Genomic DNA, 12,782 nt, shown 5'->3' with positions numbered 1-12,782 from the left:
AAGGAGGTGAGTAAATTATCTGTACACTTTTGGTCTGGAAGTGAACTTCTCTTTTAACCGTCTGTCCATAAAAACTTCCCTCGGCCACTTTACGATGTGGAACGCACTTCAAAATGGTGGCAGGGATTCCCCCAAGAGGTAGTGCTTAGGAAAGTATTATGGGTGTATAAAAGTGTAGTGTAACGCACCCCTGTAGTCCGTTGATGTATTTTTGTAGGCCAAAAACCTGGAAATAAGTTCACATTTTACCACTTCTGGTTTTTTGGAAGGAATTTTGGTTGAAATAAGGTCTGTGGTGAACACAAGCTCATGTTCCCACGTTTTATTCTTATACGTAAGTAAATCCGCAAGTGGTTAAATTGGACTAAATGGTTGTTCATTTGTGAAGATTTTCAAAATGAACCAAATGTGTAACAGAGCTTTTTTGTATTAATCCAAATGCCAATAGAAAAATCTATTTGGTTTTCGTCGAGGGAACAAGGGTAATGCAAACTTATGGGTTGGCCTACAAAAATACAGTAAGTCATGACTGCAGCACTTCTATACCATTGTAAATATTTCACAATTTGGAAAAAACATGTTACTTATATTGTTTTAATACTTAGAATCAAGTCAAAAGTTCTACATTATAACATTATTTTAGATTCACAGTGTCATACCTGTTTTTTGTTTAAAATCAGAGTTTGTAATATAATTCTTGAGCTGGTTGGTTTGGTTCAACACTTAGAACTCAGGTTCTGTGGCTTTTTTTTTTTTTTATCTATGAGAACCTGAATAAGGAAAACTACTTCTATAACCGAGACCGCTGAGAAACTAGATCAGCACCTTTTCGGGTCAAGATGAGAGTAAAGTTCAGAAGAATCTCAACTTTGGTCAGTCAGATTTTTAAGTTGCATTCTAAAATTTAATTGAATTTTCCAGTGCAGTTGATTATTCCTTTGATATCCTTTGGAAACAGGCATCATGTCCTCATGGTGCAGTAGAGTAGCCATACGGTGATCCTCCACAAGAGCATAGATCAGCTTCACCACTGGTTCTCCGGCCGTCGGGGAGGTGGACGTCTGTTCAACAACCGCAACCAAAAGCACAGATCAGCAGTGGGAATTTAATTTGCGTGCTGTACAGAGTGTTTACAGTAACTTAACACGCTCTGATGAGCCATGGAATACTGAGGTTTTCATTATGACCGTGAACGCTGTATAAAAGTGGAGGGGAGTTGGGGGTAGATTAAAATCTCAAAACGTGTGAAACTGCTTATTGTTACATAGAAACAGATGATTCTGATAGAAAAGCTGCTAAGTATGAGCCATGCGTTACTCATCAAGTCACATGCTGATAGTAAAACAACACTGGTCATTAGTCAGACATGGTCTTCCATGATGACGTAGAACTTTTTGTAGTTTTTTTACTTCCACTAAGGAAACGTGTTCATGAGTCACACGTACAAAGGTCAGATCTGACGGACATGTGACAAACATAAATGTACATCCAAATTTTATTTAAACTACAGAATCAACCCGATCTCACAGGAAAATACATCTACTTTACAAGGTGGTGATTTCATATAAATTTGCATTATTAGAATCGTACAAAAACATACGTTTTATAGGAAAAAAGCATGAAGATCCCAAACATACCCATCACAGAAGCATAAGCAGATTGTACAAAAACACACAAATTAAATTGTATGAATTCATACAAATTAGCCACCAATTCCTCAAAATGTGAATTGTCATGAGAATGTGTTGCACTTTCTTACTATATAAAACATATTTTTTTAACAGCCACAAAGTACTAATTCAAAAAAGGGCATGTGGTTTCGGACGCAGTCACAGATTAGTGAGACACCCTACACTCTTAAAAATAAAGGTGCTTTAAAAGGTTCTTCACAGCGATGCCATAGAAGAACAATTTTGGTTCCACAAAGAACCATTTAGTCAAAAGTTTAAAGAACCATCTCTTTCTTACCTTTTTACAATCTAAAGAACCTTCTTTCACCACAAAGAACCTTTTGTGAAACAGAAAGGTTCTTCAGATGTTAAAGGCTCTTTATGGAACCATTCAGGCAAAAAAAAAGGTCTTCTATGGCATCATGAAGCATCTTTATTTTTAAGAGTGTACATTTGAAAAAGGAAGAGATGCATGCTGGGAGAGACATGAGAGACACACAAGGAAACACCGACCACCAGAGTGCCAGATCTTTATTATACACATCACCTTTTATTATCATCATCATCATCATCTCACTTCCAATTCTCATTTTGCATTTTGCTCCAAGTCCATTTTTTATTTGCTATACAGGCACTTGACAATGATTTGTTATTCCAAAAGCATAAAAAAGAATGCTAAGTATGTCCTCAGTCCCTCGCTCCATACAAAAGGACACAATTATTAGAGGGAGAGATGGGGGATTGGGTCACCATAACCAAAGACTAGAGGAAAAGTTATGGCTGCAGTGATCTGGACTTCATCCAGTTTCAAACAGATGTTGAATTTGAAATACGGCTGGATTGGTTTTTAACTCAAGCCTTGAATTGACTCGATTGTGAACGAGAAGCAGCGGTTGCCATCACTGTAGCCATAACACACAGGAGTGATTTAAGATTTAAATCTGCAGCTAAATTTTAAGTCCCACTCCAAGCCTTCAATTATTTACGAATAAGACGAATCTGCGCTAAAAATCAAAGACCCGCTCCCACTTACATCAAATCCCTATTCTTATCCTCAAGTTAATCAAGAAAACAAAATCCGTCACGGCCCGTTTCCTTTCACGCACATCAATAAAAGCAAACATCAATCAAAACAGGATCAACAGGAAACCAGCTGGACCGCTTTCACTCTGAATTCTGTTCAACCATTGCTAATGCGACTGATGGGGCGTAAATCTGGCGATAGCGAAGAATATCTCTCGTTCTATTTAGTTTGTGGAAAAATGCAAATCGACACAAAGAAAAATGCCCAGGTTATAAATAATACACTTGTGTTAGTACATCTATGCTAAAGGTTCACCGTTTTTTTCCGTTCAGAAAGTTCCCTGTGTCTTTGTAGGCGAGAGCGGACTGGTTCCATAAAGCAAACGCCCCACGACCCCAAATACACCTGCATGTACCATGTTTGAGTGCATTCCCACATCCTGTAGCGCCCCTGATGGTTTTCCCCGACCCTCACTATACCTGAATGCGAAAATAAAAGCACCTTGCGGATTAATTTAAGTTACAATGATCAGAACGATAAGCTAGCGTAAACGGTTACCAGATTTGGAGTCGGATGTTACCTGAGCTCTGAGCTCTGACGGGTCGGCCCGTCGCGAGTGGTTATCGTGCATTCCAGGATTATATACACAAATTATTATTTGTATAATTACAGAGATTTGCATACAAATTGAACTTGCTCTTCTAAGAAATTCACATAGATAGAGAAAAGTGCTTTTCAAGAACCAAATTTCCCGACATGACAGAAAGAGGATGTTGCATGTTAACATCAAACTTGAGTGTACATTTGACTTATAAACTTGTATGGATTGGTTAGCTGCTATTGAGTCATAATTAACAGTCGCTCGGTACTAAGTGCCATTTTGAAAGGCATCAAACAGCCAATTGAACATGAGAAACAAAGAAATCAGATCAAAATCAACCTCACATAGCAATAATAACAACGGTCATGGTGTCTTATTTCAGCATATCAAGTTAGAGAGTCAAGAAAACACAGAATGAAAACAAAAAACACATGAAGAAGTGTGTCTATAACAAGAAAGATTCTTCAACCACCCTTAAGTTACCCAAGAACAGGAAGAAGACAGGCTAGTTTAACAGCAACTAGCTTGCACAGTGCTTGTATACATCTTATCCCACATTAAACCACTAGTCAGAGAGGAGGCATGATGAGTCTAACGTTGGTTCGTCTACACCAGTTGAGTAGGATACCCCCTGGTGGTCACCTGACCTATGTGAGTGATGAAATGACTGAAAGTTGGAGGCCACTACACCCTTTAGATCACTCTATATTTGAACAAAAATAACAATAATAATTTTATTTGAATATTTATGTGCTTAATTTAGACCTCTGGGCTTTAAAAGTAAGGATGTGATTAGCAGCGCTGATCAGAGGCCAGTTTGAGTGGATTATTTAGGTCTATTGGTCAGGCTGTCTGTGTAGACACACGTGCACATGTTTCAGTGCAGTTCTCCAGCCCTTCCTCTCCCTCTCTCTTTCTTTCTGTCAGCCTATGGTGGCCAGCGCACGGGCCTAGTCTAGCAGGGAGGGCTCGGCGGGGCGGATAATGGTGGGCCGGTTGGGAGCGCCAGGGGGTCTTCTGCTGCAGGAGGAGAAAAGAGTGAGAAACAAAGGTGAGACATACCCACAACCACAGGGAAATGATGGAGGGGAAGGGTTAAGGAATTAGACGAGATTTGATGAGACAAGACAAAGTGATGAAGGACGAAACCTACATGAGAGGAAATGATACTAGATTAGATGTGAAAAGATGAGGTAAGAAGTGACTAGATGAGAGTAGAAGAGATGAAAAGAGACAAGATGAGGAGAGACAAGAATCGATGAGACTAGATGGGATGAAACAAGATTACGAGACAAAAGATGAGGAGAGACAAGTCTTAATGAGACTAGATGAGACAAGATGCGAAAAGACAAAAGTAGAAGAGTTTAGGCAAGAAGGGGTGACTAGATGACACTAGAAGAGACAATATGAGGAGAGACAAGACTAGGTAAGATCACCTAATATGGACATGAGACTAAATGAGAAGAAATGAGAAAGACGAGGCAAGAAGACACAAGCTGAGGAGAGACAATTGATGAGACGAGATGACAAGACTTGATGAGAAAAAGAGGAGGAGATAAGACTAGAAGAGTCCACATAAGAGATTAGACTATATATGTGAAATGACAAGAGCTGAGGAGAGACGTGACTAGATGAGACGACATTTGAGGACATAAGACAAAAGTAGAAGTGATTAGGCAAGAACAGGTGACTAGACGAGACTAGAAGACATGGGAAGTGACAATATGAGGAGACAAGACTAGGTATAATCACATAATGTGGACATGAAACTAGATGAGAAGAAATGAGAAAAGACACAAGGAGAAGAGATGAGGCAAGAAGAGACAAGATAAGGAGAGACAATTGATGAGACAAGATGAAAAGAGACAAAAGATGAGGAGAGACAATACTTTATGAGACTAGATGAGAGGAGAGGAGACAAAAAATGAGGAGACAGGACTAGATAAAACCACATAAGATGAGACCAGATGGAAAAGACAAACTGAAGAGAGATGAGACTAGATGAGAAAAGACAAAAGATGAGACAATACTAGATAAGACGAGACTAGATAAGATGAGACAAAAAATGAGGAGACAAGACTTAATGAGACTAGATGACAAAAGAAAAAAGATGAGGACACAAGACTAGATAAGACCGCAAAAGAGATGAGAAAAGACGAGCTGATGAGAGATGGGACTACATGAGGAGACATGAGACTAGACGAGATGAGAAAAGACAAAAGTAGAAGACTGATGAGATGAGATGAGAAGACAAGACAAAAGATAAGAAGAAAGACTTAATGAGGACTAGATGAGATGAGACAAGACAAAAGATGAAGAGACAAGACTAGGTAAGACCACATTAGAAATGAAAGGGAAAATGTGAAAAGATGAGAAAAGACAAGCTGAGGAGAGACGAGACTAGATTAGATGAGATTATATGAGAGGACATCAGACTAGATGAGATCAGAAAAGACAAAAGTAGAAGTGATTAGGCAATAACAGGTGACAAAATGAGACTAGAAGAGATGAGACGAGAAGAGACAAAATATGGGGAGACAAGACTAGATAAGACCACATAACAGATGAGACTAGATGAGAAGAAATGAGAAAAAACACAAGGAGAGGAGATGAGACCAGATAAGACGAGACAAGATGACAAGACAAAAGATGAGGAGAGACAAGACTAGATGAGATGAGACAAAAGATGAGGAGACAAGACTAGATAAGACCACATAAGAGATGAAAGATTATGTGAAGAGATGAGAAAAGATGAGCTGAGGAGAGACAAGACTAGATGAGACTATATGAGTGGACATGAGACTAGATGTGATAAGAAAAGACAAAAGTAGTAAGGATTAGGCAATAAATTGTGACTAGATGAGACTAGAAGAGATGAGGAGAGACATAAAGTGATGAAACTAAATGAGATGGGACAAGAAGAGACAAAAGATAAGGAGACAAGAATAGATATTACCAAATAAGCGATTAGACTAGATGAGAAGAAATGAGAAAAGACACATTGAGAAGAGGTGAGACAAAAAGAAATGAAAATAGACAAGTTGAGGAGAGACAAGACTAGATGAGTCTACTTAAGAGGAGATGAGACCAGATAAGATGAGACAAGATGACAAGACAAAAGATGAGGAGAGACAAGACTAGATGAGACTATATGAGTGGACATGAAACTAGATGTGATAAGAAAAGACAAAAGAAGTAAGGATTAGGCAATAAATGGTGACTAGATGAGACTAGAAGAGATGAGGAGAGACATAAAGTGATGAAACTAGATGAGATGGGACAAGAAGAGACACATTGAGAAGAGGTGAGAAAAAAAGAAATGAAAATAGACAAGTTGAGGAGAGATAAGACTAGATGAGTCTACTTAAGATGAGATGATAAGAGACAAAAGATGAGGAGAGTGATAATGAGTCTAGATAAGGTGTCGTGAGAAGAGAGGGGACAAGACTATATGAAACTAGCTGAGAGAAGATGAGACTAGATAAAATGAGGAGCGACGAGATGAGGAGGGATGAGATGAGATGGCATGAGACAAAGGGAGAGACAATACATAATGAGACTAGATGAGATAAGAAGAGACAAAAGATAAGGAGACAAGATGAGACCAGATGAGAAGAAATGAGAAAAGACAGAAGAGATGAGGCAAGAAGAGATGACTACATGAGACTAAAAGACATGAAATTAGACAAGACAAGGAGAGACAAGATTGCATGAGTCTACTTAAGTTAAGATGAGACCAGAAGATTAGAAAAAACAAATGAGACAACCTTGGATGAGACAAGATGACAAGACAAAAGATGAGGACACAAGGCTAGATAAAACCACATAAGAGGTGAGTCTAGATGTGAAGAGATGATAAAAGACAAGCTGAGGAGAGATGTGACTAGATGAGACTTCATGAGAGGACATGAGACTAGATGAGATAAAAAAAATTAAAAAAAAAGACACAAGGAAAAGCGACGGGGCGATAATAGATGACTAGATGAGACTAGAAGAGAAGAAAAAAGACAATATCAGTAGAGAAGTGACTAGATGAGACTACATGAGAGGACATGAGACTAGGTAAAATGCGAAAAGGAGAAAAGATGGGGCAAGTAGAGATGACTGGATAAGACTAGAAGAAAAGAGACAAGACTAGATGAGACTACATGAGAAAAGACAAATAAGGAGTGAATGGACTAGATGAGACTACATAAGAAGAGAAAAGAGAGATCAAAAAAGATGAGACAAGAAGAGGTAACTAGGTGAGACTAGAAGAGATTAATACAGATTAAATGAGACAGGGTGAGGTGAGAAGAGATGATAAAAAACAAGATGAGGAATGACAGAACTAAATGAGGTTAGATAGAAGATGAGAAAAGACAAGATGAGGAGAGATGAGACTAGATGAAAGATGAGATGCATAAAGTGAGTAAAAAAAGGCTGTATGAGACTTAATGACAAGAAGAGAAGAGATGAAAAGAAATAAGCGACAATGAAATGGGATGAGACGAGAAGTTAAGTGAGACGGTGAGACGAGAAATGGCTAGATGAAGCCACACAAAGGCAGAAGAGAAGGCTAAAAAAGGGATAAAATTTGACAAAACAAGATAAGACAGGACGAGACCAGACAAAAGAGGCTATAAGACTAAATGAGAAAAAAAGAAGCAAGAAGAAAAGAAACAAGATGACATTAAAAGGGACAAGGGAGAAAGAGATGAGTGCAGATAAGATAAGAAGAAAATACCAGATGAGACAAAGGGAAAAAACACAATAAGACATAAGAAAAAAAGAGATGAGAATACAAGTGATGAGGAGGGACAAGTCTAGATGAGGATAGATGAGAACAGATATGAAGAGATGAAAAGAAGATGAGGTTAGATGAGCAGAAACGACAAGAAGAAGAAGAAAGCAAGAGATGAGAGGAGATCAAAACAGGAAAACGGTATCACTGAAAGGATTCTAAAGAATAAGGAAATTAGGTAAAACTTGTTTTTGTTAATAATATTAGTAGTAGTAGGTGACAAGAGAAAACGTTTTGGGGTTTTTCAACTATGTTCACTCCTCTGAGCTTCAGACACAAGATGCTCGCTCTCACACGCACAGCGAGAAAACACACCTACATGAAGGGGACACAAAGTTAAGATGTCTTACCTGGGGATGCCCGGAGGGATGCGGGCAGGGCGGGAGGGGATCAGTGGAGGCGCACTGAAAGGATCCTGGCTGCTGTTGCTGAAGGCATTGATGGGCTGGCCAGGGCGAGAGGGAATGGGTGGAGCTGCAAAGGAGGGGGTGGGGTTAAGAGGGGGCGGGCCTGGTGTTGGACCTCTCACTGCTGGAGGCCTGTTGGGGGGCGGAGCCGATGTAGGCGGTCTGCGCTGGGGCGTGGGGCTACAGATGACAGGAAAAGAAGAAATATAGTATTAAAACTTATGAAGTACACAACTCTCACAGAAAGCTTCACAAAGCCAACATCCATGAAAGAGCAATGAAAGGGCAGTCAACAGCATGCTGTTCATTTTCTAACCTAGTCTCTGGAATCCAGGTATCGTTGACAGGTGGAGGCACAGGAGTGGACACAGTGCTGGTGCTGATGTCACCGATGAGGTTGAGGGCCTCTTTTATGGCGTGGTACATGCGCAACATTTCGTCTCTACGCTGGGCCTGGTCAGCAGACTCCTCCATCAGACTGTTCTGATCTCCTGAAGAGTACAGGTATGCCAGCAGCTCTGAGTGGATGAAGTCTTTCGCCTGGGGATAGAAAGACAAGAGAACAGGAAGGAAAGGTTAAGGAAGAGGTGAGGATGTTTGCAAGTTATGTGCAATAAATATGTTTCAAGATGAACTGCCTAAAACATAAGCAGTTGTGTACTTACGCTGTTGATCATGAGATGCATGATAGTCTTGGGCATGAGGTCTCTGATGGTCTTGTTGACGATACCAATGTAGGAGTCCACCAGGTTACGGATGGTCTCCACTTGGCGCTCCAGCTGAGGGTCCATGGAGAAGGTGTCTGCTGGAGTGGCGTCTTCTGACTCCACCTACACACACACACACACACACACACACACACACACACACACACACACGCACACACACGCACACACACGCACACACACGCACATATCCCAGCTTCTTTACAACCATTTTAGCTTTGATCCAAGTTTAAGAATTTATTAATTTTGTGTGGAATCATGGAAATGAGGAAATATAATCTAACTATTTACTAGATACTAGAAAACATTAGTGATGTTTTTTTTTTCTGTTTCACTGCGTTAACTCAGTTAACTTAGGGGCGGGGCTAGAGTTGGCAACCCCACTTACAACTGCTGCTTCTGTCTCTTTTTTCTTTACAAGAATTGTGTTTATTTAGACACAGAATGTCTTAACGACCACATCAAACAGGAGACTTTTTAGATGCCCACTCCACTTGGCCTCAGCACCAGGTGCTAGTCGGACGAGTGCGGGAAAGGTACAGGTGACGAGGGAGCTTCAGTAGAACAGCAGTGAACTGCGGTCAGATGAGATGTTGTCAGGCCTTATGTCTATTAAGACTAATAGCCTTTATACTGTGTTCATAGCATGCAAGATGTGTGTTTATTTAATCCCAGAACGTTTTTATGACCACATCAAATGGGAGACTTTTCAGACGCACACTCCACTTCACCTCAGTGATGAGAGAGCTTCAGTAGAACAACAGTGAACTGTGATCAGATGAGATGTTGTCAGGCCATGTGTCTGTAAAAACTAATAGCCGTAGCATGCATGCTTTAATTGCATGCATAAAAGCGGCGACATGCACTGTAGCCTGTATCATTTCATATTAAAGCGTGAATGAAACTACAAGTATACGTGTCACATCTGCATCACATTCAGCAACGGCAGCTCTTAAAGTAATAGCAGCCAAATAACCTAATAACCTAGCTGCTGTGGTGTCTATTAATCAAAGGACGAAAGAAAAAAAGAGGAAATCAATAACTTGTAGCTTTAAGGATTCATCTATATTTAATTTAGTATTTAGTGTTTGATAACTTTATTGACTTTCTGTACATTTCCTACTTGCACAGGTAAATAATGGTTTATGTGAGATTGTTTTAAGTTCACTTTAATTAGAATTTGTTATTTTTAAAAAGTCTAATAAATGGTGAAATTGATAGCTCTTAAATATACTGTAATGATGTCGAATGGCAATAGTCAATGGTTAAATATCAGTGATACTCACCTTCAGTCATAAAAAATGCAACAAATATTAAAAATAGACTGTCTTTATGCTGTTTATACAATAATTTGTAATTTTTAATTATATATATATATATATATATATATATATATATATTAAACGATTGACAGCACTATTTAAAAGATTTTTTACATGTTGTTAAGTAGCTGCTAATGTATGTTGGGAGTATTTTTAACATGTTGCAGTGTGAGTGTTTTTGGCTGGTTGCTTATGCAGATTCCTTAGTAATAACATAGTAATAACACCATAATATTGAAAAAACATACTTGTCTTTAACAAACTGCAGAATTTCAGGTAGAATGTCAATAACACAAATAGATGTGCCAATATGTACCTATTTTGTCAACTACCTAACCCTGAATATTTGTAATAATAATGTTTGTTTTAGAAGCACTGCCACCTCTACTACTAGCACTACTTTTAATTTCATTACATATGTAACCCTGGACCACAAAGCCAGTCATAAGAAGAACGGGTATATTTTTTAGCAATAGCCACCAATATATTGTATGGATCAAAATTATTGATTTTTCTTTCATGCAAAAAATCATTAGGATATTATGTAAAGATCATGTTACATCAAGACATTTCATAAATTTCCTACCATAAATATATTAAAACTTAATTTTTGATTAGTAATATTCATTGCTAAGAAGGACAATTTTAAAGGTGATTTTCTCAATATTTAGATTTTTGAAACCATTAGACTCTAGATTTTCGAATAGTTGTACCTCAGCCAATATTGTCCTATCCTAACAAACCATACAACAATGGAAATCTTTTTTATTCAGCTTGATGTAATCTCAATTTCAAAATATTGACCCTATATTACAGTTCAAAAGTTTGGCATCAGTATTTTATTATTATTAATTTTTTAAATAAAGTATTCATTTAATACAGCAAAGATGCATCCAATTGCTAAAGTGACAGTAAAGACACTTATAATGATACAAATATTTCTATTTCAAATAAATGCTGTTCTTTTGAATCCTGAAAAAATTATCATGATTTCCACAAAAGTATTAAACAGCACTGTTTCCAACAATGTTAATAATAAACGTTTCTTGTGCATCAAATCAGCATATTAGACTGATTTCTAAAGGATTATGTTAGACTGAACACTGGTGTAATGATGCTGAATAAGAATACATTTTTAGAATAGAAAATTATTGTAAAAATATTTCACAGTATTATTGGTTTTGCTGTATTTTTGCAATAAATGCAGCCTGGGTGAGCATAAGAGTCTTCTAGAAGTCTTCTATGTGTAGACTTCAAACTCTCATTAATGCAGTGTGGTGTGCTTTAGATTGTACATGTGTTCAAACCGAACATCAGTACCTGATCTTTCTCAGGATAAACGCCTGCTCGGAGAAAAGAGGCTTTCCAGCTGTCCATGTCCTCCTGTGAATCACAGGCCAGCTCGATCTGACGCAAGTCCTTATACACATTCCTGCAAGGGGGATCGAAATCATGAAGCGACTGAACGCCAAACACAAATACACAAACAGAGATAGTTGCAGACAGCCCTGACCTTTGCTCAGTGTTGAAGATTCCGAAAATATGCTTAGTGGACATGAAACCCTTCTCCACGTCTCTGAGCTTCAGGTTGTCTAGAGGAAGCATGTACTTCTTCTCTTTTTCCTAGTAGAGCGAGATGAAAGAGGGAGAGTTACAACAATCGTATAAACCACTTCCCAGTGGCAGTGTTCGGAGATTGTGAATACAAAAGATGGATGCATAGAAAAGTGCAGCATGAAGATTCTTCGAAATATCTTCTTTTTTTAGAACGACATGACCATTTTGAAGTGAACTGTCTCTTTAAAGAAGGACCACCAGGTTGCCAAGCCAGAGAGGGGGATGTGAGACAGAGAGAGAAAAGAAAAAGAAGAGGAGGAGTCCGTATGAGGACTAATGCTGCCAACTCGTTCTGTTGAGTTGAGAAGCAGCATCTGGAAACGTTTATGTCTGCACAGCTACGGCCCCAACAGTTACATCACTCAGAGGAACACTTCCCTGCCCCCAACACACACACACACACACACTTATGTACACACACACACACACACACACACACACACACACACACGTACATACACACACAACAACCCCCCAGTAACCCAGTACGATTTCCTGCAAATTCCAAAGTTGGATCCCGGCTGGAACATTTCAGTGCGCTTGCCACGTCACTTTGCCTCCCCTTTCGTCCCTTTTTTACTTTCGTCCTGCTCCTCGCCTCTCTTTTCTCCGTTTACCGCTTTCTCTTTACTT

At 38.9% G+C, this 12,782-nt stretch overlaps 1 protein-coding gene across 14 annotated transcripts in view; it reads right to left on the bottom strand.

The window, feature by feature from the left end:
- Positions 1-2,183: 2,183 nt before the first annotated feature.
- dnm2a (dynamin 2a) overlaps positions 2,184-12,782 on the bottom strand; it is a 73,406-nt gene continuing 62,807 nt past the window's right edge. For 8 of the 14 annotated variants that reach the window (XM_073837833.1, XM_073837818.1, XM_073837845.1 and 5 more), the window contains 6 exons: positions 12,046-12,155; positions 11,853-11,964; positions 9,151-9,315; positions 8,802-9,025; positions 8,429-8,665; positions 2,184-4,315 (listed from right to left, as the gene is read on the bottom strand). In XM_073837833.1, the coding sequence (XP_073693934.1) occupies positions 4,246-4,315; positions 8,429-8,665; positions 8,802-9,025; positions 9,151-9,315; positions 11,853-11,964; positions 12,046-12,155 (918 nt within the window). In that variant the 3' untranslated portion in view covers positions 2,184-4,245. Of the gene's footprint in view, positions 4,316-8,428; positions 8,666-8,801; positions 9,026-9,150; positions 9,316-11,852; positions 12,156-12,782 lie in introns of all 14 variants that reach the window. The other 6 variants (XM_073837789.1, XM_073837796.1, XM_073837811.1 and 3 more) reach the window with 2 other exon arrangements.

This window comes from Garra rufa, chromosome 1 (assembly GCF_049309525.1).
Source record: "Garra rufa chromosome 1, GarRuf1.0, whole genome shotgun sequence".
NCBI classification, from domain to species: Eukaryota; Metazoa; Chordata; class Actinopteri; order Cypriniformes; family Cyprinidae; genus Garra; species Garra rufa.
The sequence above is the reverse complement of the archived record's forward strand: the minus strand, read 5'-3'. Positions and strand labels throughout refer to the sequence as shown.